This window comes from Ursus americanus, chromosome 18, assembly GCF_024610735.1.
Source record: "Ursus americanus isolate L20-20 chromosome 18, mUrsAme1.1.p, whole genome shotgun sequence".
NCBI lineage: Eukaryota > Metazoa > Chordata > Mammalia > Carnivora > Ursidae > Ursus > Ursus americanus.
The window spans coordinates 19,126,601-19,152,927 of record NC_142144.1 but is presented as its reverse complement, the minus strand read 5'-3'; the positions used below and the strand labels follow the sequence as shown (position 1 = coordinate 19,152,927).

At 55.6% G+C, this 26,327-nt stretch overlaps 4 protein-coding genes across 7 annotated transcripts in view; 2 read left to right on the top strand and 2 right to left on the bottom strand.

Annotated features, from left to right (window-relative positions):
* The first annotated feature begins 4,171 nt into the window (after positions 1–4,171).
* ORM1 (orosomucoid 1) lies at positions 4,172–7,456 on the top strand. Its single transcript, XM_045791191.2, has 6 exons — positions 4,172–4,328; positions 4,734–4,876; positions 5,107–5,177; positions 5,953–6,060; positions 6,206–6,309; positions 7,276–7,456. The coding sequence occupies exons 1-6, from the start codon at positions 4,215–4,217 to the stop codon at positions 7,351–7,353; spliced, it is 618 nt and encodes a 205-aa protein (XP_045647147.2). The 5' UTR covers positions 4,172–4,214; the 3' UTR covers positions 7,354–7,456.
* Positions 7,457–9,129: 1,673 nt separating this feature from the next.
* On the bottom strand, positions 9,130–14,257 carry LOC148108564 (microtubule organization protein AKNA-like). Its single transcript, XM_087869433.1, has 2 exons — positions 14,231–14,257; positions 9,130–10,468 (listed from the first exon to the last, which is right to left on the bottom strand). The coding sequence occupies exons 1-2, from the start codon at positions 14,251–14,253 to the stop codon at positions 10,204–10,206; spliced, it is 288 nt and encodes a 95-aa protein (XP_087725559.1). The 5' UTR covers positions 14,254–14,257; the 3' UTR covers positions 9,130–10,203.
* Positions 14,258–19,941: 5,684 nt separating this feature from the next.
* LOC123788037 (alpha-1-acid glycoprotein-like) lies at positions 19,942–23,217 on the top strand. The gene is made up of 6 exons (XM_045791097.2): positions 19,942–20,096; positions 20,502–20,644; positions 20,872–20,942; positions 21,716–21,823; positions 21,969–22,072; positions 23,040–23,217. The coding sequence occupies exons 1-6, from the start codon at positions 19,983–19,985 to the stop codon at positions 23,112–23,114; spliced, it is 615 nt and encodes a 204-aa protein (XP_045647053.2). The 5' UTR covers positions 19,942–19,982; the 3' UTR covers positions 23,115–23,217.
* A 1,705-nt stretch (positions 23,218–24,922) lies between these two features.
* The window catches only part of AKNA (AT-hook transcription factor), a 52,890-nt gene continuing 51,485 nt past the window's right edge, over positions 24,923–26,327 (bottom strand). For 3 of the 4 annotated variants that reach the window (XM_045791094.2, XM_087869432.1, XM_045791093.2), the window contains one exon: positions 24,923–26,229. In XM_045791094.2, the coding sequence (XP_045647050.2) occupies positions 25,965–26,229 (265 nt within the window). In that variant the 3' untranslated portion in view covers positions 24,923–25,964. The remainder of the gene's footprint in view (positions 26,230–26,327) is intronic. The other variant, XM_045791095.2, reaches the window with a different exon arrangement.

Sequence of the window (26,327 nt, the reverse complement as noted above, 5' to 3'; positions counted from 1 at the left end):
GAATCAAGCCACCGCCACGGACAGTCCCCCTGCACCAATGACCAGCTGCCCTGTGCTGGGAAAAGGAGTGGGGGGCAAGAAAGAAGGGGACAGGCTGGCAGGTGGATTCCAGTCCCAGCTTCCTGACCGGGACGTGGACTTGGGTGGGTCATTCCTTCTCTCTGGGTCTCAGTTTCTCCCTCTGCAAAATGGGGGTGCTAAGGCCTTCCCTGCTTGCTACCATAGACTGAGCTACCGTTCTGTAATAGCGGGGCGAATCGTCTGACACTGAATGATAGTCGACTGGCCTATAAAATGCAGTTTCATGTGGTTCAACCCAATAATGAGCATCTTTCAAAATAACGGCAGCTACGGCGTCTTGCACACTTACTGTGAGCAAGAGCCCCGGTGAGTGTGACACGTTTTCATCTCCTGCACAACCCTCCTGAGACACGTGTTACTACGCCAGCTCTTCCGATGAGGGAGGCCAAGTTCAAAGAGGTTACATAAATTGGCCAAGATCACAAAACACGATCTGAACACGGGCAAGTCTTTGAGTGTTTCGTCAGCCCAGACACAAAGTTCCCGACTAGGATCGTTGGCTCTGCCCACGTACTGTTCATGGCCATTCATGCAGAAGACTGCACAGTAGTCACCTGACGCAGAGCTGAGACCTGGCCTCGATGAAGAAACACGGATACGGTGGCTTTCTCGGAAGACGGGGCCTTCCTAATGGGTGCTGTCCCCTGATGATCCAGACCTCACCTTTCACCTGACCTCTCTGTTTCCTTATCCATCCAATGGAAAAAGTATCTTGTTTCCTCGAACCTACTAGCCACATATTTTTGTATTTTGATGTCTTTAGATGTGGAAAGTAACCTGCCATCCCAGAAGTATTTACGTAAGGCAGGAGTCCGTCTGTTTTTCTCCCCATCCCAGCTTGAAGTTAAACGGATGGTGATGGTTCTCCTGGCTGGTAGAATCTTAGAAACAAGAGTGTTTCATTTAACAAGCACGTTACAAGTGTGAATTGGTTTAATCCGCTTAACGACTTGATAAAGTAGCTACTCTCCATATCTCCGTTTTATAGATGGGGTAATTGAGGCACAGAAAAGCTAAGTAACTTGACCAGGGTCACACAGCTAGCAGGTGGTCGAGCCAGGACACTATTTCACCACCATCCTGCATGACCCTGATTGCTTTTCATTCTATTTCCGCCACACTTCTCGTGACACTGGGCCTGGGCCAGATGGAGCGGCAGGGTTGGGAGGGCTGTCAGACCCTCGATCCACAGCGGTACTAAAGCATCCTTGAAATATAAGAAGACGGAGAAAATTGTACTATGTCGGGCGAGTGCTGGGTGCACTTGAAGGATCTCCTTGGAGAGCCACTTGGGAGGAGAGGGAGACCTCCAGGGGCACCTGCGCCACAGGGAGGACCCCTCCCTCCGGAGGAGAGGTGTTCCATTTACTGGCTGTAAGAGCAAGCATTCATTTCTCTCTATGCCCCTCACCACGCATGGGGCCCCGATAGCCCAAGGTGATGGTGGTGCTGTCTCCATGTAACAATCAGCTTCTCCTTGAGATAAGCAGTGTCTCCAGTCTGTCCGCAGTCCCATGGTCTCACACCGGGGCCACTGCGACAGCCTCCGACTCCTCTCCAAGCCGGTCCCCTACCCTGACACCACCCCACCTTCCCCACTGCAGACAGAGGGATCTTTCTAAAGAGCAAATCTGACTATGCATCTCCCACCCCACTGAAAATCTTTCCATTTCTCCTAATACCTGCAGGGTCCACTGCAGACTCCCAGCCCGGCTTCCGTGCCCTGCAGGCTCGGTTCCCGCCAAGCTCTCCAGCATCGGCCCCCGTCCCTCCCACAGAATCCCACTGCCAGTCACACGGACCCCAGGTCCTTCATGCGCCACACGCTCTCTCGCGTCCACTCTTCCCTGCAGATGAGCCCGTCCTTTTCTCAAGACTCGAATTAGAGCAATGACAATCCAAACCACTAAGTGAGCGCCAAAAAACAAAACAAACAAACAAAAAAAAAAACAAACAAAGAGGAAAGGGAATTCCACTCTGACAAGGATGTGGAGAAGGAGACGCATCTGTGCGTCGCCCAATTGTCACCACATTAAAGAGCGTTCGTGTGTTTTGATTTCTCATATGTTTTGTCTTCTCTGTTTGAGGACAGAGGTTCCTTTCTTTAAATCAACTTAATTGAGGTATAATTGGCATACAATAAAACGCACACATTTCAGGTCTACGGTTCAATGAGTTTTCACAAATGTACATCACGTGCATAACCCCCCCTGCAGTGGAAATGTGGAGTCCTGCCATCGACTTCAGAAAGGGCTCTTACAGCCCCTGGCAGTCAGACTGCCCCTAAGCAACCACGGGTTGATTTCTGCCATTCTCGATTCGTTTTTTGGCGGTTCTAGAACATTCTATAAATGGAACCCTACAGTATGAGCTTGATTAAGTCTGGCCTCGTTTGCTCAGCAGAATGTTTTAGAGATTCATTCGTGTTGTCTCATATACCAGTAGCTGGTTGGTTTTTACTGCTAAGTCATAGTCCCTTTATGAAAATGCCACAATGTGTTTTTCCATTTTCCTGATGACGGGCATTTGAACTGTTTCTGTTTTGGGGCTATTTTGAATAACATTGTAGTCTTGTCCGTGACAGGTTTTTGTTTCTCTTGAATGGCAAGATGATTTTAAAAAGGCAATTGTATTTCTATAAAGCTGGAAATATAAAATAAAATGCTGCAGATATGAAAAGAGGGCATGATTAAGTATGTGGGATGTAGGAATAGCAAGATAGGGGTACGCGTCCTTTGCAATTACAACCGCTAACCACACGGAAACATGACAAATGACTCGAAATATATGAAATGAATAAGGATACAAAGCCGTAAGCGTAACATAAGAAGACTCTTTGGAAGTACTTATTCATAGGGCTAAAGGTCTGCCCGGTCGGTGGAAATGCTCGCGGGCCCGGCAGCCCTCATCTGCAGTGCTGGGCGCCGTCCGGGGCTGGGGAGCTCCTGGTGAGAAGAGAGGCCACCCTCCTGCTCCCGTGGCACGGGGTGGAGACCACGGGCAAATAATTTCTTGCTTTAGATGTTGGGAGCAAGTTCACGTAATACTATCTTTACCGGAAATGGACATATAACTTTGACGCCTCTTCCTTTTGGATGCATTCCTGCCTCGGGGACAGGGTTGGCGCCCCCCCTCCCCCAATGGACTTTCATTCTACCACAGTGGTTACCACACTCAGCTGGAAGAGAATCCATGTTTCTCCTTCACCCCCACCCTGGACCCCTCCTCCACCCATCCCCGACCCCCGCCCCACCAAGCCGGGGAGCTGTCTAAATAGCCTTCAGCATTTGATTTATGCTTGGCTCTCACTCAAGTCTGGATGTTCAGTGGGACACAAATTGGGTAAAAAAAAACATGAGAGCTTTTAAAACAAAACAAAACAAAACAAAACCGGAGCGCCTGGGTGGCTCAGTCGGTTAAGTGTCTGCCTTCAGCTCAGGTCATGATCCCAGCATCTTGGGGTCCAGCCCTGCATCGGGCTCCCTGCTCAGTGGAGAGCCTACTTCTCCCTCTCCCTCTGCCTCTCCCACCCGCTCTCGCTCTCTCTTGCTCTGACTCAAATAAATACATAAATAATCTTTTTTTTATTTTAATGTTTTTTTATTATATTATGTTAGTCACCATACAGTACATCCCTGGCTTTTGATGTAAAGTTCGATGATTCATTAGTTGCGTATCACACCCAGTGCACCATGCAATACGTGCCCTCCTTACTCCCCATCACCGGTCTATCCCATTCCCCCACCCCCTCCCCTCTGAAGCCTTTCTTTACAGTAAAACAAAACAAAAAACTCCAAAACAAAAAAACCCTCAGAGCTTGCTTAGAGGCCCCTCTGTGGAAATCTACACGTTTAATAATACCACTCGAGCCCACAGCACCTTGGCCTTGAACAGCCAGACCTCGGGGCCCTTGTAGCCCTTCCGGTCAGAGTTCTGATTAGACCCAGGCTTGGAGGCCTTAGCTAGAGCCGGCTTTGGGGGAAGGAGGGAAGGATTTGTGCAAGGCATTTCGCAAGCGCTCATCGGATTGCGTCATAAGGGGGCTCCAGGGCTCCGCCCACGGCTCGATATAAAGGTCACTGTACCCTCCAGCCACCAGTTCTGCCTGAGTCCAGGTGCCTCTCCATCCGGCCATGGCGCTGTCCTGGGCCCTTGCCGCCCTGAGCCTCCTTCCCCTGCTGGACGCCCAGAGCCTGGTGTGTGCCAACCTCACGGCGGAGCCCATCACCAACGCCACCCTGGACCAGGTTCGTCCCCGGCCCCTGAGCGCCACGGGCAGCTGCCTCCTTCCCTGGGCTTCCCTTTCTCCCGCTGGCTTGTGGTTGGCCTCCTTGCCTGATTCTGCCTGATTCTGCCCTTTTCTCTCCTGGGTCCTGGGGTGACATTCTGACCAGGCTCTGCCGGCAGTCTTCTGCTTCCAAACGCAGCAGCCTCCTTGCAGGGTCCCCCAGAGGGGGCATTCTGTACGGGGCAAGGAGGGGCCAGCCAGCGGCTGGGGGAGGGACTGATCCTCAGAGCGAGTTCCTGCACGTCCACTCCTCGACCTGGGGCGCCAGTGCCCCTGTGTGCAGAAAGGAGGGGGCATCTACCTGGCTGGCTAACAGGGGCATTCGGCTCCCGGTCTCTATCATCAGCTCTTGGCTTCTTCCCAGATCTCTGGCAAGTGGTTTTATATCGCCTCGGCCTTCAACAACCCGGAGTTCAACCAGTCGTCTAGAACGATCCATGCAGCCTTCTTTTACTTTGCTCCCAACCATACCGATGACAAAATACTGCTCAAAGAGTACCTAACCATGTAAGACCCCCACATGCTAGCTCATCCCCAGCCCCAGGCTTCTGTTCCCAGCTGCTCGAAAACCTTGAGCAAGTCCCTCCTTCCTCCTGGCCTCAGCCTTTTCATCCATGGAATGGGGAGGGCGGACTAGTCACCACCAACTCTTGCCCCTCAATGATAATGACCAGTGGTTGTCCACTTCTTCTTCTCCACGATCTTCCTGTTTTTCTGCCTCTTCTGTCTGGCTATAGTGGGGACAAGTGCGTCTATAACTCCAGTTATCTGAAGGTCCAGCGGGAGAATGGGACCCTGTCCAAATACGGTGAGGACCAGCCCTCAGGCGGGAGGACTGGGGTGTGTCATGGGGACTTGTGGGTGGGCCAGCCTTAAGGGGCGGTGCTGGGGTGAAGCACAGAGAACACAGGACAGGCCCTCTTCATACATTTCCCAGGTCCCCGTGTCTCCGCACTTGAAATAATCAGTACTAACTGCCCACAGACTTGAGCTCTAAGTGCCAGGCACTGTTTGAAGTACTTTACTCGAATTAACCCACTTAAGACTCACAACCTTAGAGGACATTTGGGATCGGCTGAGAAAACAGAAACAGAGATGTCAAGTAGTTTCCCTGAAGTCACACAGCCTATAATTAGAGCTAGAATTCAAAGCCAAGGCTGGCTGCAGTCCTGCCTCTCTCAACTACTCTTTCTCCTTTGGGATCTGAGCGGGGCAGTCTATGTCAGGCAGACAGTGACTCCCCTCCTGTCCCGCCACCACCCCGGAGAGGGCACACGGTAGGAGCATACAAATGCCGATGGGATGAAACGAGCAGCCTGGGCAGCCCTGAGGCTCCTGTCTGGCTCCACTTTCCTCATCAGGAAAATGGGGAGAAAGGCCCTGACAGCCACAGTCCACGTGAGGCTCCTACGATTGCACATCTCAGCGCAGGGCCTGCCACACAGTAGGAGCGAGGGTCGCATGGCCCAGGTGAACCCCTGGCCTTTGCTGACTGCTGCGGGGCCATGGGCACACCCAGGGTTCCTTGCCTGTGACCGGGACCATTGTGCTGTGTGGTCTCACCCAGAGGTTTTCTTCTCCAGAGTACGGAAAAGAACAATTTGCCGAACTCCTGCTCACCAAGGATCCCAAGATCTTCATGCTTGGCTTCGCCCTGAAAGATGAGCCGAACAAGGGACTGTCCTTCTATAGTAAGCACCCCTGCAACGTCCACCCCAGCCAGGCCTCACGCAGCAGACCTCGTGCCCTGCGGCTGGGCCCCCAGAGCCCCCACCTTCCCCGGCGTCCCAGCTCGGCCCAGGCATGCTCACCCAGCCCCCTTACTCCCTCCTGCAGCTGACAAGCCAGAAGTGACCGAGGAGCAAATGAGAGTGTTCCACGAAGCCATCACGTGCATCGGCATGCAGAAGTCAGAGATCAGTTACACCGATGCGAAAAAGGTGAAGGCAAGGAGGACTAGGCAGCCCCGGAGGCCCAGACAGGGAGAGCGGCCATGGCTGCACAGCGAGGCGGGACATCCTGTCTTTAAGCGCCTGTCTCCCTGCAGGGACAGCTGAGCTCCCTAGGGGCCCACGGGATGAGAGCCCAGGGGGGAAAAGTCCCGGGGAAACAGGGAGGACGGCGAGGGAGGAGGAACAGCAGGGACAGGGTGGCAGTGGGAACTTGACAGAGAAACACACAAGGATAATGATCCTTTACACCTGCCGGCCACACCCCAGACGACTGACACCCGTGGGTGGGGAGTCCCTGTTGTGGTTTTTTGCATCACCCAAATTGCCCGCAAGTCCAGGACCACCACCCTGTTTTTTGCTATAACTGAGAATTACCTATATAATAATCTCCTTAATACTTTCTGTTCAACCAGTGTTCAGGGAGAGGCTTTCCTCGGTCGTGTCCTATGCAATAACAGCTGAAATCACAGAGCTGATGAGCGGGCTATACCTTTTTGGATATACATGACATACATTCTTTTTATTATTATTAAAGTAAAAAGGTCTCCGTTGGCCACCTGAGGCCGTCTCTCGTGACCACCAGTGGCATAAACCACCTCCCGTCTCCCCTCCTGGGAGCTGCGGGGAAGGACTGGGCATACAGCACCACTTGGCCCCTGGCCTGTAGCCTGCCGCCCCCGTCTAAGAGCTGGGGACCATGGACAGGCCACATGGCCCCCCTGAACCTCAGTTTCACCATCCGCACGATGGCTATGAGGAATCCAGATCAACCTAGGGGCTTGGCGAGATCTCAGTAAACACCAGTTGTTCGTACAGCCTCGAGCCCCCATTCGGAGGTGAAGAGGTTGAGGTTCAGGGAGGGAAAATGCATTGCGCCAGAGTCTGGAGCTCATTGCACCCTTCCCCCAACAAGAGCGCCTCCCATCATCGTGCTCCCCTCTCTCTGTCTGCCAGGATCTGTGTGGACCCCTGGATAAGCAGCACAAGGAAGAAAGGCAGAAGGAGAAGGAGGGAGACACAGCACTGGGTTAGGACCTCGGGGACTTGGGGGCCCGTCGTCAGCACTACGCCCACCCTTTGCACATCACGTTTTCGTCTCAGGTGCATCAATAAAGCTTCTGCATGTGAAACAGGAGGCAGGTGGTCGTTTGCTCATTCTGTCCCTCATGCATTCATGCATGTGGAAGCCTGGCCTGAGCCGAGCCCTGGCTGATCAGTGGCTAAGCCCGTGTCCCTGGTGAGAAGAGCCCCCGCTGTCACAGCCACCACATCTGGGATGATGATAGGCACACAATGCTGTGGGAGCCCAGCACGGGGGAGGTTCCTTCTGCAGTGGAAGTCTGGGAAGGCTTCCTGGAAGGGGCATCTGAACCAGTCTAGAAAGATATGGAGCGGAAAATACCTGGTCTCCAGCTGCAAGCCGAGGATCAGAGAGGATGTGTTTGAGAAACATTGAGGCAGAGCCCTGGGAGGAGGTCAGGTGAATGGGGGCGGGGGGAGACCTGGGTGTGTGGTGCCAAGCTTGAGGACCTCACCTCAGACATCGCCCTGCCATCTGGGGAGCGCGTTGGGAGGGGCCGGCCTGGAGGCAGAGTCTTGCAGAGGCTGCAGCGAGCATCCTGGCAAGAGGAGGCTGTCTCCGCAGGGGCAGGACGGGGAGAGGCCTCGGGGCCGAGGCCAGAGGGGCTGTGTGTCTCCAGGGAGTGTTCTCGGGGTGCCCATCTGATGCCCACAAGGACATCCCTGGGGGGAGGTCGGCCCCTAGAAACCAGCCATCTTGCAAATATGTTTGAAACCCTGGAGATGGGGCCACATCGGAGGCAGGCCTGTTTCGAGGCATGGAGAAAACGGAGCCCCCGAAACCGGGAGTCCAGCAAGGAAGGCCGGCTCCTTACACACCCGGCGGCTACGAGAGTTACCGGCAGGGGAGGGAAGCCGCACCACTCAGGTGGCCGAAAGTGGGGCCACATTGCTGAGGCAATTCCGTGCCGGAGCGGCCTAAGCCATCCAGAGTGACGGGGTCATCGCCCTGGTCCTGACGCCCCGTCCCGTGGCTCACGCGCCACCGCCGTCCCAAGAGCCAGTCCGCACAGACCCAGGAGGCAGCATCCTTAGCTCAAAGCTGGAGCCACACCGCGCCCAGGGCACTGAGGCTGGGGACACTGCCCTGGGCCCACGCCCAGCACCGCCGCACCCTTGGCTCCCCCTTCCCCTCCTCATCTCCCTGGAAGAGCCTCCTGGCACCCAGGACTGGGTGGACCTGGAGGCTCAGAACCCACCAGAAATCGTCCCTTCTCAGCGAACTGCCATTTTCACTCCACTGACAAAGACCCGCTGAAAAATGAAATCAAAACGGGTCCCGGGGGGCAGGAGGGGCAAGTGTGGGGGGTGAGGGGGGGCTGAAGAAAAAGGCAAGGGAAGCCGCAGCGGGCGGCGGTAACAACACAGACTTCAGAGTCAGACATCGTGAGGTGGGGCAGAGAGCCCTCTAGAACCTCCGTCTCTCATCGCCAAAGGGGGCACATGGCGGGGGGCCCGGAGGCCGGGCTGTGCCCTGTGTGAGCCCCTGTGCTGAGCACCGAGCGCAGGGATCGGCGTCTAGTGGGTGCTCCGTAAAGGGTGACCGGTGTTGCTGTTTGCTACTAAACGGAGCACTGGAAAGAGAGTCCAGGCTCGTGCTTTGGCAGACACAGATCTGCTGTGTGTCTCCTAACAGCTCTGACCTCAGCAAGGAGGGGCTTGGCCAGGCAGCCCCGCCAGGCAAAAGCTCCAGGTCCTGACACAGGGAGGGGGGAAGGTTGGAGAAACAGAAGCCAGCACAGGAAGGCAGAGAAAGTCAGGAAACGGGCAAGGTCCCCGCAGGAAGGGTTCGGCTCCTCATCGAATCTTCCACCCCACACACTGGAGTTAAGAAACCACAAGTCGATGACACACACCACAGATGTGGGCAGCCTTGGGAATGTTGTTTTTTTTTCTTTTCTTCTTTTTGTAAAAGATCAATATTCATTCTTCACGAAAATAGATTTTTAAACACCTCAAATATACAAATATCACTGATGCATACACATCCCAGAAAAGCTGAGGTACACGCTGCTACGAGGAGGGGAACAGAACACGGGCTGGCTTCCCGCTGCCCAGCGGGGCCTGGCAGGTAGCTGGCCACAAGCCAAATCCCACAGGCATCCCGGGGACAGCACTGGGGCTGTCGGGAGGAGGTACAGAGAGGGACCATGGTGGACAGCTTCCTGGGCCCTCGCCGGGGGTCTCCCTTCCCAGCAGGCCCATGGGAAAGGCCTCTCCAGCCACGGACTGCTGGGCGCACGTCATGCAGGGGCTCGACATCTTGACATTTCCATGGCCCCAACGTGCCCTACTGGCCATCGGTCACTAGGAGGAAAGTGCCCAGCCGTGTCCTTCCCAGAGAGGCCGACTCCAGAGCGGCTGCTCACTGGTGAGGAGACACCTTTGCCCCGGAGACCCTGGCCCTAGCCCTGCTTATTGGGCCTCGGAGGTTAGATCTAAGACCAGGAAAACTCCGTTTAAAAAAAAATCTGTCCATCTGTATCTGAAAAACATATTATTAGCCAGAGGTGGACAGTGCAGGACCAGGAGACCCCCAGAGACCGCATCTGGGCAGAAGGGGGCCTCGGGCCCAGCACTTCCTGTGGGGGCTGGGCCCCTGAAAGTTCCTTCTCTCGATGAGCCGCCAACACCCCTTGTGCTTTGAAGACGCTGAGCAGGCAGGGCCCGTGCTGGAAGGAGACCTCTCAGGAGGGGTCTATGGGGCCTTCCCGAGTGGCTCCAGCTGACTCCTGGCCCGGGGGACAGCTGCAGACCGCCTGCCCACCTGCCCCCACCAGCTGGTTCGGAGCCCCAGTGACGTCAGAAGAGGCAGGAGCCGCGCAGGCTTCGGGCCTGGCGCAGGTCGGCAGACAGGGAGCGGCTCATGTGCTTGGTGGTGGAGCGGATGCTCTCGGCGGCCTGGACGGCTCGGGTCAGGGCCTTGTTGAGCTCCTCCAGGTCCTCCAGGTGCAGCTGGATGGAGGGCCGGGGCGCCCTGGCCGGTCGCGAGGGGGCCATGGGGGGCCACTCGGCGGGGGCTGGCTGGGCCGAGCAAGCGGAGGTAGGTCCTGGAGGCACGTAATACCTGAGGGGAGAGGGAGCTGCGTTCACGGACCGCGCAGAGGGCTGAGCAGAGCACCAGGCTTGGAATGCACCCCGTTCTAAGCCCCGGCTGGTCCCTGGCCCCGACGCTTGGGGGCTCAGTGTCCTCAGCTCTAAAATGGGAATCATAAACAGCGACTTGAGAGATGTGGTGGAAGGATGAAGGATGAGAAACAGGGGGGCCTGACCCAGATCAGGTCCCCAAAAACGGTTAGCTCAATCTCCCCCGTGTACTCAGTAAATATTGTTCGATCCTACACTATGTGGTAGCCAGTGCGCCTGGCCCTGGGGTTACACTGGGAACCGGCTGCCTTCTTGGGGCTTCTAACCTGAGAGCCAGATCGCAGGGAGACCAGCATCACCCCAGGTCAGGAGGAAACCCCCTTCACCGGAAACATAACATGGGGCCATTGGCCAAGTGTGGCGCAGTGAAGAGACGTGATTGTTATTGGGACTCTGTAGGAGTGGGGGGGTCTGGTTTCACTCCTCCAGTGCAGCAAGTGGAAGGGTGTCCTTCCTGGCCCGGCCCTACAGGGATGTGGGGTATCATTTAACGTGCTGGGGAGGATGTGGTAGGAGCCATGAGCTGCAGCATGGATTTCTCCAGGGACTCACTACAGCGCACAGCTAGCGTCGCCAAACCAGCAACCGGCAGGAAGAGGGTGTGGAGAAGAAAGCGAGTGGAGGAGACACGGAGAGAGAGGGTCTGGCCTAAATGAAGCGGGATAAGGTTAGGAGGACTTGGCCGGAGCCTGTCACTGGCATCTTGCTTGGCAAACTGTACTCTGGTCTTATTCTTGCTCCCCCCTTCTTCTGACCCACATTTGTGCACAGCATAGGAGGGAAGAGAGGGCTTTGCTGGGATCAGAATAGAGGTCTCGCCCAAGAAGATATGCAAATGGACACCAAGCACGTGAAAAGATGCTCAACAGCATTGGGCCATCAGGAAAACGCAACTGAAAACCACAGGGGATGCCATGTCGTGCGCTTGGCCACCACTGGATGACTGAAGCCCGAAGACAGATGTTGGTGAGGATCTGGAGAAATCCGAAGGCTCCCACAGCGCTGGTGGGAACGTTCAACGGTGCAAGCACTTTGGGAACCGGTCTGGCAGCTCCTCAAACAGAGGCGGTGCCTAACCCGGAGATGCCACTGCATCCTGGGTCCCGGGTGCCTGGCTCTGAGTTCAGTGTTTTCTGTACCAGCACTTAGCTTGGTTATTCGCTGGCTACAGTCATGCTGATTTCATGGACGAGCAAGAGAAGCTCAGAGAGGCAAAGTGATGCAGGAGGCATGCCCCAAATCCTAGCCATTCCGCGGGGTGGCCGCAGGACCCTGGCCAGGGCACTGCACCCTTCAAGGACTGTCCCCCCACCTGAAAATTCCACACTTAGCCACCTCCCAGGATAGATCCCATAGGAACATTCCGGGGAAAAGCTCTGTCTGCTGCCTGGCACTCCAAGTGCCTCTGTAAATGTCAGCTCAGCGTCAGAGAGCTGCCAGGGCCAGCGCTGCGCTCACGCCCAGAGCTCCTTAATCAGCAACCAGGAGATGCCAGTTTATACCATCTGAACCCAATGAACAGGATTCTTGAATCCAATTCCCTCCTTCAGGGACTATCCGGTCTAACTACAGGGTTTCCACACACCCTACCTTCTAATCATTTGATAACCCGCTTGGCCCCAAAGGGACTTAAAACTCCCCCTAAGGCAGAAGCTACAGCCCCCCCCCCCTCCACCCAAACAGAATCAAATCAGAAAACCTTCCTAGCTACCAAGCCTTTGGTGCAGGGGCTATAAGGCAGCTGGCCAGCAGGGGGCAGCACAGGCCCATAAACTTTCTAAAGGGCCCCCTGGCCTGTCAGTGAGCATGCTCAGTCTCACTGATGACAGCTGGAGAAATTTCAGGGCATCATCAGCCCAAATTCTGGAAGCATTGGAAGTACTATGGTTCCCGGCCAGCTTCTAGATACTGTGGGCTTTCCATGCATTCGTTCATTTCATCCTTACCACAACCCATTTCACAGAGGAAAAAACTGAGGCACAGACTGGGAACAAAGCAACCACCCTCCCACCTAAGGTTCCATGGCTACCACCGGCCAGGTCTGTGGGCACTACAGCTCAGGGCCTTTCCCCTTCCCTATGGCCTGGCCAGGCCTGGGCAGCAACCTGGTTAGGTCTGTCCACAGGTCTGAGCCTGGAAGGGTATGGAACAGCCTCAGAAGCAGAGAGACCCCTGCCTACCGCAGACACTCGCAGCTTTATCCTGGGCCACCAAATTCCAGGGAAACCTCTCCTGCCCTTGACCGGGAGCACAGGCAGGTGCCTCCAGCCCCTCTGCTGGGCCTGAGCATGCAGTCCGGCCTCCGGCAGCTGACGGGGCAGAATGTTCCCGGCGTCCGCCAAGGGCAGCCAGAACCCACGTCGCAGGCCCGAGACCTTACGGGGACGGGGGCTGGATGGCTCCTGGTGCCTCCGCTCCCAGCAAGCGCAGCCCGCACAGCGACTCTGGCCTCTTGCTGCCACAGACACAGGCTTCTGACGGTCTCCCGACCAACTCATTTCCCACTGAGGGAAACTGAGGCATAGCACTAGCTGCTGATCGTCGGGACGGGATGACAGATCTAATTTCAGGGTTCAGGGCTATTTCTCCCCCTGCACCTTCCTGTCCTGTTGAAGCCGCCTTTTCTCATTTTTCTTCTTCCTAACGACAGTGCTGCCCCGTAGCGCTCTCGCTGTGAGGACAACGCCGCCCTTTTATCGGGCAGCGAGCGGCTGCCGGCACCGCCCCACACGTTCCGCACACATCTCACCTGCGTCTGGCCTCGCGCCTCATTTAATCCTCGCACAACCGTCCCCGGTCGAGACTATTACCCCATTTACCAGATGGGGAAAACTGAGGCCCAGAGAGGCAGTAGCTTTACTGAGGCTGCGGCAGCAGGAAGTGGCAGTCGGGATTCCAGCGCAGCTCGGAGTCCACACCCTGAACCACTTCTGCCCCCACTGCTCAAGTCTTTGCTCTCTTGCGGATGTTAGATCCAAATCCACGGGAAAAGGAAGAGCTCCTCCTGCCATCGGCCTGACCCGTCCTCCTCAGAGCTCAAGGCCCTCAGACACCAGCAAAGTCTGAGAGACGGTCACAGCCAAGAGGGGCCTAAGGACCCATGACAACCCAGGGGCACCTATGTGGCCTCCTGGGTGGGATCCCGGAGCAGAAAAGGTTCAGGTAAAAACTGTGGAAACCCGAATAAGCTGTGGGCTTTAGTTAGTAATAATGTATTAATATTGGCTCACTGTCAAATGTGCCCTATTAGTGTAAGATGTGAAGAATGAGGGAAGCTGTGTGCGTCTGTACTATCTGCTCCATTTCTCTATACGTCTAGAACTGTTCTCAAAAAGAACGCCCATTAGGAGACAGTGAGTGTGCACCTAGCAGCCTGCCGGGAAGTCCCACAAGGAAACGGGAAGCTTCCCAGGCGCCTTCCCTGTGAGCTCCTAGAGCACAGGGCCCTCTGCTGGGCTCCTCACTGCGGGCCCCCCACCGGCAAGCTGTCTCCCCGGTATGCAGCGAGCATTTGGGGTTTGTTGAGTGACTACACGAGTGTCCAGCCTGCTCTGCACATTATACACGTGGGGGAACCACAGGGGTACGGGGCGCCCGGGTTCTCAGCTGCGTGACACAGGTCTGACCGTGAATTCTGAAGCGAGTGAGACAGGCAAGGAGGAAGAGAAAGAAAGATTCTTACACGGTGGCTGACGGATAAGGCATGATGGGAACCAAGGAGACGTAGGCAAACGCAGGAGGGGCTGGTGCTGGGGGCGCCGCCGCCAGATACCACAGTCCAGGGGGCGGCTGGGCCGGCGACCCCGCGTGCTTGGTCCGCTGCGTGGGTCCGGAGGCCGTGCATGTGTTTCTCCTGGTGGCAGCCTTTTCTGGCCCTGGGAGGGAGGGACACCAGAGAGGACAGTCTGATCACTTGGGAAGACCTAGCTAACCTCTCATCTATTGTGGTTCTGCATCATTTGAGGGTGGATTTCAAGTGGTAAACAGCCCAGGGTGTGAGGGAGAAGTCTGGAATCAGGCCCATGGCCAAGGATGACCATGTGAAGCCCAAGAGTAGAAGAGACTGGTGTAGGGATGGTGGGCCAGTGCAGGGCTTGGCCAACTACGGTCTGTTTTTGTCAATACTGTTCTAGTGGACACAGCTATGCTTGCTTGTGCATTGTCTGTGGTCTTTCATGCGAGCACGGCGGCGTTGAGTCATTACTGCAGCGCCTGTATGGCCCACAAAGCTCAAAATATTCACCAGTAGGCTTTACCGCTGGCCATTTTTGAGTCCTAGAACAGGGGATTTAACTAACTTCTCTGTGCACAAAGTGAGTTCTCAATAAACAGAAGCCACCACCCTCGTATTCATCATCCCCATTATTATTGCTGTTGCCATCTTTACACATCACCATCACCACCATCTCCATCATCATCATCATCACCATCACCATCACCATCACCACCATCACCACCATCTCCATCATCACCATCACCATCATCACCATCACCATCATCACCATCACCATCACCACCATCACCACCATCACCATCACCACCATCTCCATCACCACCATCACCATCATCACCATCACCATCATCATCACCATTACCACCATCACCACTGTCACCATCACCACCATCACCACTGTCACCATCACCACCATCACCACTGTCACCATCACCATCATCACCATCGTCACCATCATCACTATCACCATCACCACCATCATCACCATCACCATCATCACCGACATCATCACCATCATCACCATCATCACCATCACCATCATCACCATCACCATCATCACCATCATCACCATCATCACCATCACCATCATCACCATCACCATCATCACCATCACCACCATCACCACCATCACCATCACCACCATCTCCATCACCACCATCACCATCATCACCATCACCATCATCATCACCATTACCACCATCACCACTGTCACCATCACCACCATCACCACTGTCACCATCACCACCATCACCACTGTCACCATCACCATCATCGCCATCATCACCATCACCACTATCACCGTCATCACCATCTCCATTATCACCATCACCATCACCACCATCATCACCACCATCATCACCATCACCACAATCGCCATCATCACCATCATCACCATCATCACCATCACCATCATCACCATCACCATCATCACCATCATCACCATCACCACCATCACCACCATCATCACCATCATCACCATCACCATCATCACCATCACCATCATCACCATCACCATCATCACCATCATCACCATCACCAACATCACCATCATCACCATCACCATCATCACCATCATCACCATCATCACCATCACCATCATCACCATCATCACCATCATCATCGTTCTCTCCATCATCATCACATCACCATTATCACCATTGTCATTTATGCAGCCATCGTGGAGGCAGGTCCCTGGGAAAGCTATTTCCCTGTGGTGCCTCAGTGCCCCCCAGATGGTCAGGCAGCTTATCTTACTGCTCCCTGCTGCCCCAAGGTCCTGACTTTGGCAGTTTAGGGCATGCCTGACAGACAGAGCTCCCTAGCCCCCAGGCGGGCAGCCTCTCCCTGCTTAAGCTGCTCTTCACGTGATGGCTGTGGCAGAAAAATCTACTCCAAAGTGAGGGACAATGGCCCAGCATGGCCTGGCCCCCAGTGCCTCCCCCTCCTTCAGATGCGGCCTCTGATGAGAACATAGCTGGATTTTAATAATCCTCTCTGCCATCTGCTCAGACCCGCCTGTGGGGGCTTTCCCACTAGCACCCCTTTCCTCCCATGGTGACCCAAATCTGGGGAAGGCCCAGTGCTCTTGCATGTGTCCCCTGCCCTATCCTGCCCTGGCAGCCGCTGTGGTTCCCAGTCTCCCGTTGCACAACCGAGTGTCAGGGAACAGCCAGAATGGACTTCCCAGTGGGGCCAATCCTGTGTTTGCTCTGTCCACAATGAATCAAGCCACCAATGCACCAATGACCAGCTGCCCTGTGCCGGGAAAGGGGGGGGGGGCAAGCAAGAAGGGGAGAGGCTGGCAGGTGGATTCCAGTCCTACCTTCCTGACTGGGACATAGACTTGGGTGGGTCATTCCTTCTCTCTGGGTCTCAGTTTCTCCCTCTGCAAAATGGGGGTGCTAAGGCCTTCCCTGCTTGCTACCATAGACCGAGCTATGGTTCTGTAGTAGCGGGGCGAATCATCTGACACTGAATGATATTCGACTGGTCTATAAAATGCAGTTTCATGTGGTTCAACCCAATAATGAGCACCTTTCAAAATAACGGTAGCTACGACGTCTTGCACACCTACTGTGAGCAAGAGCCCTGGTGAGTGTGAAACGTTTCATCCTATTTCCTGCCAAAATTCTTGTGACACTGGGCCTGGGCCAGATGGAGGGGCAGGGTTGGGAGGGCTGTCAGACCCTCGATCCACAGAGGTACTAAAGAATCCTTGAAATGTAAGAAGACAGAGAAAATTGTACTGTGTTGGGGGAGTGTTGGGTGCACTTGAAGGATCTCCTTGGAGAGCCACTTGGGAGGAGAGGGAGACCTCCAGGGGCACCTGTGCCACAGGGAAGACCCCTCCCTCCGGAGGAGAGGCGTTCCATTTACTGGCTGTAAGAGCAAGCGTTCATTTCTCTCTATGCCCCTCACTACACGTGGGGCCACGGAATGTGATTCAAGGATCCGGTGTGAGAGGAAGAGTTGCTTACCTGGGGCCAGACCAGAGTCGGTTGTGAAGCAGGGTGTTTAGGGCTGTGGGTCACTTTGTGCCAGTACCAGAGACCAGATCCCAAGTGACAGTCGTGCATCTGTGTTATTTAATAAAGTATGTGTGTGCACACGTGTGTGTGTGTGTGTGTGTGTGTGTGTGTGTGTGATCTGCGAGAGCCTCTAAAGCTCTGAGCTCTGGGCAGAAGCCCCGATAGCCCAGGGTGATGGTGGTGCTGTCTCCATGTAACAATCAGCTTCTCCTTGAGATAAGCAGTGTCTCCAGTCTGTCCGCAGTCCCATGGTCTCACACCGGGGCCACTGCGACAGCCTCCGACTCCTCTCCAAGCCGGTCCCCTACCCTGACACCACCCCACCTTCCCCACTGCAGACAGAGGGATCTTTCTAAAGAGCAAATCTGACTATGCATCTCCCACCCCACTGAAAATCTTTCCATTTCTCCTAATACCTGCAGGGTCCACTGCAGACTCCCAGCCCGGCTTCCGTGCCCTGCAGGCTCGGTTCCCGCCAAGCTCTTCAGCATCGGCCCCCGTCCCTCCCACAGAATCCCACTGCCAGTCACACGGACCCCAGGTCCTTCATGCGCCACACGCTCTCTCGCGTCCACTCTTCCCTGCAGATGAGCCCGTCCTTTTCTCAAGACTCGAATTAGAGCAATGACAATCCAAACCACTAAGTGAGAGCCAAAAAACAAAAAAACAAAAAAAAAAAAAACAAACAAAGAGGAAAGGGAATTCCACTCTGACAAGGATGTGGAGAAGGAGACGCATCTGTGCGTCGCCCAATTGTCACCACATTAAAGAGCGTTCGTGTGTTTTGATTTCTCATATGTTTTGTCTTCTCTGTTTGGGGACAGAGGTTCCTTTCTTTAAATCAACTTAATTGAGGTATAATTGGCATACAATAAAACGCACACATTTCAGGTCTACGGTTCAATGAGTTTTCACAAATGTACATCACGTGCATAACCCCCCCTGCAGTGGAAACGTGGAGTCCTGCCATCGACTTCAGAAAGGGCTCTTACAGCCTCTGGCAGTCAGACTGCCCCTAAGCAACCACGGGTTGATTTCTGCCATTCTCGATTCGTTTTTTGGCGGTTCTAGAATGTTCTATAAATGGAACCCTACAGTATGAGCTTGATTAAGTCTGGCCTCGTTTGCTCAGCAGAATGTTTTGGAGATTCATTCGTGTTGTCTCATATACCAGTAGCTGGTTGGTTTTTACTGCTAAGTCATAGTCCCTTTATGAAAATGCCACAATGTGTTTTTCCATTTTCCTGATGACGGGCATTTGAACTGTTTCTAGTTTGGGGCTATTTTGAATAACATTGTAGTCTTGTCCGTGACAGGTTTTTGTTTCTCTTGAATGGCAAGATGATTTTAAAAAGGCAATTGTATTTCTATAAAGCTGGAAATATAAAATAAAATGCTGCAGATATGAAAAGAGGGCATGATTAAGTATGTGGGATGTAGGAATAGCAAGATAGGGGTACGCGTCCTTTGCAGTTACAACCGCTAACCACACGGAAACATGACAAATGACTCGAAATATATGAAATGAATAAGGATACAAAGCCGTAAGCGTAACATAAGAAGACTCTTTGGAAGTACTTATTCATAGGGCTAAAGGTCTGCCCGGTCGGTGGAAATGCTCGCGGGCCCGGCAGCCCTCATCTGCAGTGCTGGGTGCCGTCCGGGGCTGGGGAGCTCCTGGTGAGAAGAGAGGCCACCCTCCTGCTCCCGTGGCACGGGGTGGAGACCACGGGCACATGATTTCTTGTTTTAAATGTTGGGAGCCAGTTCATGTAATACTAACTTTACTGGAAATGGACATATAACTTTGACGCCTCTTCCTTTTGGAAGCATTCCTGCCTCGGGGACAGGGTTGGCGCCCCCCTCCCCCAATGGACTTTCATTCTACCACAGTGGTTACCACACTCAGCTGGAAGAGAATCCATGTTTCTCCTTCACCCCCACCCTGGATCCCTCCTCCACCCATCCCCGACCCCCGCCCCACCAGGCCAGGGAGCTGTCTAAATAGCCTTCAGCATTTGATTTATGCTTGGCTCTCACTCAAGTCTGGATGTTCAGTGGGACACAAATTGGGTAAAAAAAACATGAGAGCTTTTAAAACAAAACGAAACCAAACTGGGGCGCCTGGGTGGCTCAGTCGGTTAAGTGCCTGCCTTCAGCTCAGGTCATGATCCCAGCATCCTGGGGTCCAGCCCTGCATCGGGCTCCATGCTCAGTGGAGAGCCTGCTTCTCCCTCTCCCTCTGCCTCTCCCACCCGCTCTCGCTGTCTCTTGCTGTGACTCAAATAAATAAATACATAAATAATCTTTAAAATAAAACTAAACAAAAAACTCCAAAACAAAAAAACCCTCAGAGCTTGCTTAGAGACCCCTCTGTGGAAATCTACACGTTTAATAATACCACTCGAGCCCACAGCACCTTGGCCTTGAACAGCCAGACCACAGGGCCCTTGTAGCCCTTCCGGTCAGAGTTCTGATTAGACCCAGGCTTGGAGGCCTTAGCTAGAGCCGGCTTTGGGGGAAGGAGGGAAGGATTTGTGCAAGGCATTTCGCAAGCGCTCATCGGATTGCGTCATAAGGGGCTCCAGGGCTCCGCCCACGGCTCGATATAAAGGTCACTGTACCCTCCAGCCACCAGTTCTGCCTGAGTCCAGGTGCCTCTCCATCCGGCCATGGCACTGTCCTGGACCCTTGCCGCCCTGAGCCTCCTTCCCCTGCTGGACGCCCAGAGCCCGGTGTGTGCCAACCTCACGGCGGAGCCCATCACCAACGCCACCCTGGACCAGGTGCGTCCCCAGCCCCTGAGTGCCACGGGCTCCTGCCTCCTTCCCTGGGCTTCCCTTTCTCCCGCTGGCTTGTGGTTGGCCTCCTTGCCTGATTCTGCCTGATTCTGCCCTTTTCTCTCCTGGGTCCTGGGGTGACATTCTGACCAGGCTCTGCCGGCAGTCTTCTGCTTCCAAACGCAGCAGCCTCCTTGCAGGGTCCCCCAGAGGGGGCATTCTGTACGGGGCAAGGAGGGGCCAGCCAGCGGCTGGGGGAGGGACTGATCCTCAGAGCGAGTTCCTGCACGTCCACTCCTCGACCTGGGGCGCCAGTGCCCCTGTGTGCAGAAAGGAGGGGGCATCTACCTGGCTGGCTAACAGGGGCATTCGGCTCCCGGTCTCTATCATCAGCTCTTGGCTTCTTCCCAGATCTCTGGCAAGTGGTTTTGTATCGCCTCGGCCTTCCATAACCCGGAGGTCAATCAGATTGCTGGAACGCTCCAAGCAGGCTTCTTTTACATGGAGCCCAACCATACCAATGACATAGTACTGCTCAGAGACTACCAAACCATGTAAGACTCCCACATGCTAGCTCATCCCCAGCCCCAGGCTTCTGTTCCCAGCTGCTCGAAAACCTTGAGCAAGTCCCTCCTTCCTCCTGGCCTCAGCCTTTTCATCCATGGAATGGGGAGGGCGGACTAGTCACCACCAACTCTTGCCCCTCAATGATAGAGACCAGTGGTTGTCCACTTCTCCTCCATGATCTTCCTGTTTTTCTGCCTCTTCTGTCTGGCTTTAGTGGGGACAAGTGCGTCTATAACTCCAGCTATCTGAAGGTCCAGCGGGAGAATGGGACCCTGTCCAAATACGGTGAGGACCAGCCCTCAGGCGGGAGGACTGGGGTGTGTCATGGGGACATGCGGGTGGGCTAGCCTAAGGGGCGGTGCTGGGGTGAAGCACAGAGAACACAGGATAGGCCCTCTTCGTACATTTCCCAGGTCCCCGTGTCTCCGCACTTGAAATAATCAGTACTACCTGCCCACAGACTTGAGCTCTAAGTGCCAGGCACTGTTTGAAGTACTTTACTCGAATTAACCCACTTAAGACTCACAACCTTAGAGGACATTTGGGATCGGCTGAGAAAACAGAGAAACAGAGATGTTAAGTAGTTTCCCTGAAGTCACACAGCCTGTAATTAGAGCTAGAATTCAAAGCCAAGGCTGGCTGCAGTCCTGCCTCTCTCAACTACTCTTTCTCCTTTGGGATCTGAGCGGGGCAGTCTATGTAGGGAGACAGTGACTCCCTCCTGTCCGGCCATCACCCCGGAGAGAGCACATGGTAGGAGCATACAAATGCCGATGGGATGAAACGAGCAGCCTGGGCAGCCCTGAGGCTCCTGTCTGGTTCCACTTTCCTCATCAGGAAAATGGGGAGAAAGGCCCTGACAGCCACAGTCCACGTGAGGCTCCTACGATTGCACATCTCAGCGCAGGGCCTGCCACACAGTAGGAGCGAGGGTCGCATGGCCCAGGTGAACCCCTGGCCTTTGCTGACTGCTGCGGGGCCATGGGCACACCCAGGGTTCCTTGCCTGTGACCGGGACCATTGTGCTGTGTGGTCTCACCCAGAGGTTTTATCTCCAGAGTCAGGCGAAGAACAATTTGCCGAACTCCTGCTCACCAAGGATCCCGGGATCTTCATGTTTGGCCACTCCCTGAAAGATGAGCAGAACAAGGGACTGTCCTTCTATAGTAAGCACCCCTGCAACGTCCACCCCAGCCAGGCCTCACGCAGCAGACCTCGTGCCCTGCGGCTGGGCCCCCAGAGCCCCCACCTTCCCCGGCGTCCCAGCTCGGCCCAGGCATGCTCACCCAGCCCCCTTACTCCCTCCTGCAGCTGACAAGCCAGAAGTGACCGAGGAGCAAATGAGAGTGTTCCACGAAGCCATCACGTGCATCGGCATGCAGAAGTCAGAGATCAGTTACACCGATGCGAAAAAGGTGAAGGCAAGGAGGACTAGGCAGCCCCGGAGGCCCAGACAGGGAGAGCGGCCATGGCTGCACAGCGAGGCGGGACATCCTGTCTTTAAGCGCCTGTCTCCCTGCAGGGACAGCTGAGCTCCCTAGGGGCCCACGGGATGAGAGCCCAGGGGGGAAAAGTCCCGGGGAAACAGGGAGGACGGCGAGGGAGGAGGAACAGCAGGGACAGGGTGGCAGTGGGAACTTGACAGAGAAACACACAAGGATAATGATCCTTTACACCTGCCGGCCACACCCCAGACGACTGACACCCGTGGGTAGGGAGTCCCTGTTGTGGTTTTTTGCATCACCCAAATTGCCCGCAAGTCCAGGACCACCACCCTGTTTTTTGCTATAACTGAGAATTACCTATATAATAATCTCCTTAATACTTTCTGTTCAACCAGTGTTCAGGGAGAGGCTTTCCTCGGTCGTGTCCTATGCAATAACAGCTGAAATCACAGAGCTGATGAGCGGGCTATACCTTTTTAGATATACATGACATACATTCTTTTTATTATTATTAAAGTAAAAAGGTCTCCGTTGGCCACCTGAGGCCGTCTCTCGTGACCACCAGTGGCATAAACCACCTCCCATTCCCCCTCCTGGGAGCTGCGGGGAAGGACTGGGCATACAGCACCACTTGGCCCCTGGCCTGTAGCCTGCCCCCCCCCGTCTAAGAGCTGGGGACCATGGACAGGCCACATGGCCCCCCTGAACCTCAGTTTCACCATCCGCACTATGGCTATGAGGAATCCAGATCAACCTAGGGGCTTGGCGAGATCTCAGTAAACACCAGTTGTTCGTACAGCCTCGAGCCCCCATTCGGAGGTGAAGAGGTTGAGGTTCAGGGAGGGAAAATGCATTGCGCCAGAGTCTGGAGCTCATTGCACCCTTCCCCCAACAAGAGCGCCTCCCATCATCGTGCTCCCCTCTCTCTGTCTGCCAGGATCTGTGTGGACCCCTGGATAAGCAGCACAAGGAAGAAAGGCAGAAGGAGGAGGGAGACACAGCACTGGGTTAGGACCTCGGGGACTTGGGGGCCCGTCGTCAGCACTACGCCCACCCTTTGCACATCACGTTTTCATCTCAGGTGCATCAATAAAGCTTCTGCATGTGAAACAGGAGGCAGGTGGTCGTTTGCTCATTCTGTCCCTCATGCATTCATGCATGTGGAAGCCTGGCCTGAGCCGAGCCCTGGCTGATCAGTGGCTAAGCCCGTGTCCCTGGTGAGAAGAGCCCCCGCTGTCACAGCCACCACATCTGGGATGATGATAGGCACACAATGCTGTGGGAGCCCAGCACGGGGGAGGTTCCTTCTGCAGTGGAAGTCTGGGAAGGCTTCCTGGAAGGGGCATCTGAACCAGTCTAGAAAGATATGGAGCGGAAAATACCTGGTCTCCAGCTGCAAGCCGAGGATCAGAGAGGATGTGTTTGAGAAACATTGAGGCAGAGCCCTGGGAGGAGGTCAGGTAAATGGGGGCGGGGGGAGACCTGGGTGTGTGGTGCCAAGCTTGAGGACCTCACCTCAGACATCACCCTGCCATCTGGGGAGAGCGTTGGGAGGGGCCGGCCTGGAGGCAGAGTCTTGCAGAGGCTGCAGCGAGCATCCTGGCAAGAGGAGGCTGTCTCCGCAGGGGCAGGACGGGGAGAGGCCTCGGGGCCGAGGCCAGAGGGGCTGTGTGTCTCCAGGGAGTGTTCTCGGGGTGCCCATCTGATGCCCACAAGGACATCCCTGGGGGGAGGTCGGCCCCTAGAAACCAGCCATCTTGCAAATATGTTTGAAGCCCTGGAGATGGGGCCACATCGGAGGCAGGCCTGTTTCGAGGCATGGAGAAAACGGAGCCCCCGAAACCGGGAGTCCAGCAAGGAAGGCCGGCTCCTTACACACCCGGCGGCTACGAGAGTTACCGGCAGGGGAGGGAAGCCGCACCACTCAGGTGGCCGAAAGTGGGGCCACATTGCTGAGGCAATTCCGTGCCGGAGCGGCCTAAGCCATCCAGAGTGACGGGGTCATCGCCCTGGTCCTGACGCCCCGTCCCGTGGCTCACGCGCCACCGCCGTCCCAAGAGCCAGTCCGCACAGACCCAGGAGGCAGCATCCTTAGCTCAAAGCTGGAGCCACACCGCGCCCAGGGCACTGAGGCTGGGGACACTGCCCTGGGCCCACGCCCAGCACCGCCGCACCCTTGGCTCCCCCTTCCCCTCCTCATCTCCCTGGAAGAGCCTCCTGGCACCCAGGACTGGGTGGACCTGGAGGCTCAGAACCCACCAGAAATCGTCCCTTCTCAGCGAACTGCCATTTTCACTCCACTGACAAAGACCCGCTGAAAAATGAAATCAAAACGGGTCCCGGGGGGCAGGAGGGGCAAGTGTGGGGGGTGAGGGGGGGCTGAAGAAAAAGGCAAGGGAAGCCGCAGCGGGCGGCGGTAACAACACAGACTTCAGAGTCAGACATCGTGAGGTGGGGCAGAGAGCCCTCTAGAACCTCCGTCTCTCATCGCCAAAGGGGGCACATGGCGGGGGGCCCGGAGGCCGGGCTGTGCCCTGTGTGAGCCCCTGTGCTGAGCACCGAGCGCAGGGATCGGCGTCTAGTGGGTGCTCCGTAAAGGGTGACCGGTGTTGCTGTTTGCTACTAAACGGAGCACTGGAAAGAGAGTCCAGGCTCGTGCTTTGGCAGACACAGATCTGCTGTGTGTCTCCTAACAGCTCTGACCTCAGCAAGGAGGGGCTTGGCCAGGCAGCCCCGCCAGGCAAAAGCTCCAGGTCCTGACACAGGGAGGGGGGAAGGTTGGAGAAACAGAAGCCAGCACAGGAAGGCAGAGAAAGTCAGGAAACGGGCAAGGTCCCCGCAGGAAGGGTTCGGCTCCTCATCGAATCTTCCACCCCACACACTGGAGTTAAGAAACCACAAGTCGATGACACACACCACAGATGTGGGCAGCCTTGGGAATGTTGTTTTTTTTTCTTTTCTTCTTTTTGTAAAAGATCAATATTCATTCTTCACGAAAATAGATTTTTAAACACCTCAAATATACAAATATCACTGATGCATACACATCCCAGAAAAGCTGAGGTACACGCTGCTACGAGGAGGGGAACAGAACACGGGCTGGCTTCCCGCTGCCCAGCGGGGCCTGGCAGGTAGCTGGCCACAAGCCAAATCCCACAGGCATCCCGGGGACAGCACTGGGGCTGTCGGGAGGAGGTACAGAGAGGGACCATGGTGGACAGCTTCCTGGGCCCTCGCCGGGGGTCTCCCTTCCCAGCAGGCCCATGGGAAAGGCCTCTCCAGCCACGGACTGCTGGGCGCACGTCATGCAGGGGCTCGACATCTTGACATTTCCATGGCCCCAACGTGCCCTACTGGCCATCGGTCACTAGGAGGAAAGTGCCCAGCCGTGTCCTTCCCAGAGAGGCCGACTCCAGAGCGGCTGCTCACCGGTGAGGAGACACCTTTGCCCCGGAGACCCTGGCCCTAGCCCTGCTTATTGGGCCTCGGAGGTTAGATCTAAGACCAGGAAAACTCCGTTTAAAAAAAAATCTGTCCATCTGTATCTGAAAAACATATTATTAGCCAGAGGTGGACAGTGCAGGACCAGGAGACCCCCAGAGACCGCATCTGGGCAGAAGGGGGCCTCGGGCCCAGCACTTCCTGTGGGGGCTGGGCCCCTGAAAGTTCCTTCTCTCGATGAGCCGCCAACACCCCTTGTGCTTTGAAGACGCTGAGCAGGCAGGGCCCGTGCTGGAAGGAGACCTCTCAGGAGGGGTCTATGGGGCCTTCCCGAGTGGCTCCAGCTGACTCCTGGCCCGGGGGACAGCTGCAGACCGCCTGCCCACCTGCCCCCACCAGCTGGTTCGGAGCCCCAGTGACGTCAGAAGAGGCAGGAGCCGCGCAGGCTTCGGGCCTGGCGCAGGTCGGCAGACAGGGAGCGGCTCATGTGCTTGGTGGTGGAGCGGATGCTCTCGGCGGCCTGGACGGCTCGGGTCAGGGCCTTGTTGAGCTCCTCCAGGTCCTCCAGGTGCAGCTGGATGGAGGGCCGGGGCGCCCTGGCCGGTCGCGAGGGGGCCATGGGGGGCCACTCGGCGGGGGCTGGCTGGGCCGAGCAAGCGGAGGTAGGTCCTGGAGGCACGTAATACCTGAGGGGAGAGGGAGCTGCGTTCACGGACCGCGCAGAGGGCTGAGCAGAGCACCAGGCTTGGAATGCACCCCGTTCTAAGCCCCGGCTGGTCCCTGG

Coding starts and splice junctions, on each gene's coding strand:
- LOC148108564 (XM_087869433.1), bottom strand. CDS start 14,253: ATGCCTTATCCGTCAGCCACCGT. Junction 10,469..14,230: donor CCTTATCCGTCAGCCACCGT/GTAAGAATCTTT, acceptor CTCTCCCCTCAG/GTATTACGTGCCTCCAGGAC.
- ORM1 (XM_045791191.2), top strand. CDS start 4,215: ATGGCGCTGTCCTGGGCCCTTGCCGCCCTGAGCCTCCTTCCCCTGCTG. Junction 4,329..4,733: donor CCAACGCCACCCTGGACCAG/GTTCGTCCCCGG, acceptor GCTTCTTCCCAG/ATCTCTGGCAAGTGGTTTTA. Junction 5,178..5,952: donor TGGGACCCTGTCCAAATACG/GTGAGGACCAGC, acceptor TTTCTTCTCCAG/AGTACGGAAAAGAACAATTT.
- LOC123788037 (XM_045791097.2), top strand. CDS start 19,983: ATGGCACTGTCCTGGACCCTTGCCGCCCTGAGCCTCCTTCCCCTGCTG. Junction 20,097..20,501: donor CCAACGCCACCCTGGACCAG/GTGCGTCCCCAG, acceptor GCTTCTTCCCAG/ATCTCTGGCAAGTGGTTTTG. Junction 20,645..20,871: donor CTCAGAGACTACCAAACCAT/GTAAGACTCCCA, acceptor GTCTGGCTTTAG/TGGGGACAAGTGCGTCTATA.